Source organism: Lathyrus oleraceus, chromosome 7 (assembly GCF_024323335.1).
Source record: "Lathyrus oleraceus cultivar Zhongwan6 chromosome 7, CAAS_Psat_ZW6_1.0, whole genome shotgun sequence".
NCBI lineage: Eukaryota > Viridiplantae > Streptophyta > Magnoliopsida > Fabales > Fabaceae > Lathyrus > Lathyrus oleraceus.
In genome coordinates, this window is record NC_066585.1 from 125,690,003 (window position 1) to 125,694,907 (window position 4,905).

At 33.6% G+C, this 4,905-nt stretch overlaps 1 protein-coding gene across 1 annotated transcript; it reads left to right on the forward strand.

Annotated features, from left to right (window-relative positions):
• The first annotated feature begins 1,021 nt into the window (after nucleotides 1-1,021).
• LOC127101211 (glucan endo-1,3-beta-glucosidase 4) lies at nucleotides 1,022-4,451 on the forward strand. The gene is made up of 5 exons (XM_051038560.1): nucleotides 1,022-1,339; nucleotides 1,543-1,659; nucleotides 1,896-3,152; nucleotides 3,876-3,903; nucleotides 4,014-4,451. The coding sequence occupies exons 2-5, from the start codon at nucleotides 1,593-1,595 to the stop codon at nucleotides 4,150-4,152; spliced, it is 1,491 nt and encodes a 496-aa protein (XP_050894517.1). The 5' UTR covers nucleotides 1,022-1,339; nucleotides 1,543-1,592; the 3' UTR covers nucleotides 4,153-4,451.
• Nucleotides 4,452-4,905: the final 454 nt, after the last annotated feature.

Genomic DNA, 4,905 nt, shown 5'->3' on the forward strand with positions numbered 1-4,905 from the left:
TCAAATTTTTAAAATTGAATCAGATATGAGTGACTCTGATACCACTTGTTAAATCTATTCATAACCTTATGATTTCTATTGGTATAGAAATTGAGAACAAAACTCTAAACTAACCCATGTGATACATGAGTTAACCATTGAAATCGTTGAATGTTTGCATACACGATCTTTTGATTTGTAGAGTTCCCTAACTTTGTTTGAATATCTTTTGATAGGAATGGAGAGAATTATGATAAACCGTATATTTCAATATGCTCTATAAATAGAAACCACGACCTATATAAATAACCCAAAATTATCTCTTAATTTTCAATATTTTAATTTGTCCTCTTATCAAATTAGATATTGACTTATGATATCTACACAATAACGTTACTTTTCATGACATATATACTCTTAACCATATAAATCATCTAATAATAATTAGATTCTTGTAAATCTTAAAATAATGATTCCAACACGTTAATTATTACTTTTTTTACTAAAATTCTAAATATATATATATATATTTTTTTTTGAGTCATGCTAACTTAATTATATTCTAAAATAAAGTTTATCAATTTAAAAGTAGAATATTATTATTAAAAAAATAATATTTTAATTTACAAAAAAAAATATATTTTTAAATGAATATTTCTACATTAAGTTGCTTAAGATCCATTAAAGCATCACATAAAATTCATTTTGGCGTCTTAAATGAATGTTTTATATCATATTATGTTTTTTTAATAATCTATGCCACTCAATTATATTTTTAAAATATTGATACCATTATTCAAAAGTTTAAATTTAGTCCCACTTAACTCTATTTTATACCCATTAGTATTTATAAAATAAATAAAAAAACTAAAACACTTCAATTACATATTTAAATATTTATTTCTACCAACACATGTATCATTAATTAATGTGAAACTAATCTCAAAATCAACTCATTTAGGCTCCAAGTTAGCACAACTTTCTAACTCTCATGTAAAAGCTAAGCATATATTTTTTTTTTATAAAGAAAATGGGATAGGGCAAAAAGAAGTGCAAAGATCTAGGTCGGTTGTTGTCTTGTAGTAAAAACCGGTGTCTAGTGGACACTGACTCAATAAAGCAAGCAATATTGTCTGCCTCTTCACTCTCCTTCACTGTAAAGTCCCAACTTTCTCTAATTCAACTCTCCAAACAACACATCAACACTTTCATTCACATTGCTATCTAAATCTCTCAATTCAACAACACTTACTGCCTTGTCTTGTGTTGTGTTGTGTTGTGTCCCTCCCAAACCCACCAAAAACAACCTGAAATAGTTCTGCATACCACCAACTCAACTCTCATAGGGTTTCTAGATCAGGTATATTTTATATGTCTCTTCACTTTTTTTGCTTATTTGTTCCTATTATGCTGGTTTCTATCTTTTTCTAACATCAATTTTAGCTGAAAGGATATACACACACCTAAACCTAGTTTATGCTCTAGTTTTATTACTATCTTTTTTTTTTCTGTTTATGTTTGTTTGTATATATTGTTGAATTTTGACAGTTAATGTTTTGCCAGGTAGAAGAACTATTGGGCTAAACTTGGTGGTTTAGGTGATATTGGATGTGATGAAGCTTAAAAATTGGCTTGCAAGTGTTTTGTTGCTAGCTACTGTTATGCTAACCACTACATTAGGTAATATACATGCTTCCCTTTTTTAAAAATGTTATTTACTTGATCTATCTCAAATTGAGTTTTATACTTTCCTTTTGCACTTATGCTATGTTAGATTTTAGCTTATTTATTTAAGTAACCTGTTTTAGATGATTACTGCAAGGGGAAGCAATTAGGGAATGTGGGTATATTGTGGATGATTCATTGACTATATTGCCTTTGTGACTTGATGTTGGATCAAATTGTTGAATTTGTAGGTGCATTTGTGGGGGTAAACATCGGCACCGATGTCTCTGATATGCCATCTGCTTCAAATATAGTTGCTATTCTTAAAGCTCATCAAATTACTCATGTGCGTCTTTACGATGCCAATGCGCACTTACTTCAAGCCCTTTCAAACACCAGCATTGACGTTATTGTTGGTGTCACAAACGAAGAGGTACTGAGAATCGGAGAATCTCCTTCAGCAGCTGCTGCGTGGATAAATAAAAATGTAGTTGCTTATGTACCATCCACCAATATCACGGCAATAGCTGTTGGGAGTGAGGTTCTTTCCACAATCCCAAATGTTGCTCCCGTTCTCGTTCCTGCCTTGAATTCTCTGCACAAAGCTCTGGTTGCGGCAAACCTTAATTTTCGAGTCAAGGTTTCGACTCCACAGTCTATGGATATTATCCCTAAGCCTTTTCCTCCTTCTACTGCCACCTTTAACTCTTCGTGGAACTCTACAATGTACCAACTCCTCCAGTTTTTGAGAAACACAAACTCCTCCTTCATGTTAAATGCATACCCTTATTATGGATACACTAAAGGAGACGGTATTTTCCCTATTGAATACGCTCTTTTCCGACCACTTCCCTCGGTGAAGCAAATTGTTGATCCAAACACACTATATCACTATAACAGTATGTTTGATGCAATGGTTGATGCTGCCTATTACTCTATAGACGCGTTAAATTTCAAAGATATACCCGTTGTTGTCACAGAAACTGGATGGCCATCTTTTGGTGGAGCAAATGAACCTGATGCTACTGCAGAAAATGCTGAGACCTACAGCAATAATATGATTCAGCGGGTCTTAAATGATTCCGGTCCACCTAGTCAGCCGGACATACCGATTAATACATACATATATGAATTATTTAACGAAGATAAGAGGAATGGACCTATATCTGAAAAAAATTGGGGCATTGTGTTTACTAATGGAAGCGCTGTTTATCCTTTGAGTTATGGCGGTGTTACTGATCAGATAACTGGAACTGGAAACTCATCGGGAGTATTTTGTGTGGCTAAAGATGGAGCAGACACTGATAAGCTGCAAGATGGCCTGAGCTGGGCTTGTGGACAAGGCGGAGCAAACTGTGCTCTTATTCAACAAGGGCAGCGATGCTATCTCCCCAATAGTGTGAAAAGCCATGCCTCTTATGCTTATAATGATTATTATCAGAAAAATCAAGGTGTTGGTGGAACATGTGACTTTGACGGTACTGCTGAAATTACTACCCATGATCCAAGTAAGCTGATTCAATTTATTTCTGTTTTAACTCATTTTGGCTGTAAGTTTCAATATTTCATTTTATTGATCTGCAGTGCCTAGGCATTAGACCTATTGAAACTTCATGAGCAAAACTAGGCTATTAGAAATGTCTTATTGCATTCTGAAACTGATTGCATTATTGTTGGGGAGTGAATTTCTCTCTAGTGTTATGAAATTCCATGACTTCATAAAGTTAAAATTGCGTGTTTATTTCTCTTTTCGATGACTGAATGATTTGCAAGTATTTCTGTAGAGACGTGAAATCAAACACGACTAGATAACTGGGTCATGCGGTTGACCACTTCGATAAATAGTCTACAGTGGATCAGCACTTGAAAAATTCTTGAAATACCACCGGCCGTGGATGTCACCCTTTAGAAGTAGAAACTTCCTGTCATTCTTATTCTCACGAGTGAGACAGTGACCTGATTAGTACTGGTTCGACAAACACAAGGGTAAACTAATGAGTTTGAGTTTTTAGCACTCACATTTGTTTTCTCTTGTTTTTTCAAACGGGTACCAACCAAATCACCGTCTAACTCGTCAGGATGCGGAAGATCATGAGCTTCTACACGAGTCGTCTTGGTGTGATTTTCAAGTACTGATCTACTGTTGAGCAAGTAACAATCTTTCAATAATTTTAACTACTTAAATGTTTCTTGCTTGTATTTAGCAATTAATGCTGTGTAATCTGTTTCAGGCTATGGATCATGTACATTCTCCGGAAGGTATAAAGATCTGTTTCGGCTTTTAAAAATCTCATCAGAAACAATTATATTTAAAATTTATTGTTATTATCTATTAATTCTTGACTGATCATGGATTATTTTGATATCAGCTCCGTCACCGGAGGAGTGAGCTTACCGCCTACAGCACTCGGACCTTCAAGTCCCTCAGGAGAAAGTATGAACCTGCAAGTCTCTAGCCTCCAGTATTTGGTATCTGCAACTGGTGTATTTCTTGCTCTAATGATTTAATGGCCAAAAGTTTTTTATGCAACTCTTAAGATTGCAATTCAATTATTAGCTGGAATGTAGCTTTCATTGATTTTGTTTCTTACTTCATCTTGTCCATTTCATTCTTCATAGCTATGCCCCATTTTGTGCATTTGAGGTCATTGTAATTTATCTCTTTTACTTTAGATAGTTGCTTAAATCTAGTGGTTTTAGCTCTAGGTGAAAAACTGAAGACTCAATCTAGAAGAAGTTGTTGACATTGTTATTTAACAAACAAATGGTGTACTTGTGGCCATCTAGCCACCTACCTCCTTTACTTAGTTTTGGGTTGTTTGGTAAAGTATCCATATCCATCATCTTTCACAAGGCTGTATTTTTTTTCAAAGAGGCTAATGGTGACATGCATATTGTTGAGAATGACTGAAAAGGCTATATTTAATAGATTGAAAGGTAGAATGAATGAATGAATGAATGAACTATATGAATTTTTATATTTATATTGTTTGAAATAAAACTGAACAAAATGAATCATAATTTTATTTACTTTCCTTTAATATTTTTCTATTCCAATTATGAAGCTTTTAAGCTATAAAAATATCTAAATGATAAAGTCACAATTTTCATTTTACTTCATTATGTCGTTACATAAGCAGATTTGGAATTTAAGCTTAATGAAGATTTTGGGAAATTTGATGTATTAACGAAAGTTGCCAATACTAAGGAATATTAGGATGAGAGGATGGGTTTGACTTTGGGTCTGTGTTAAGAATCAAT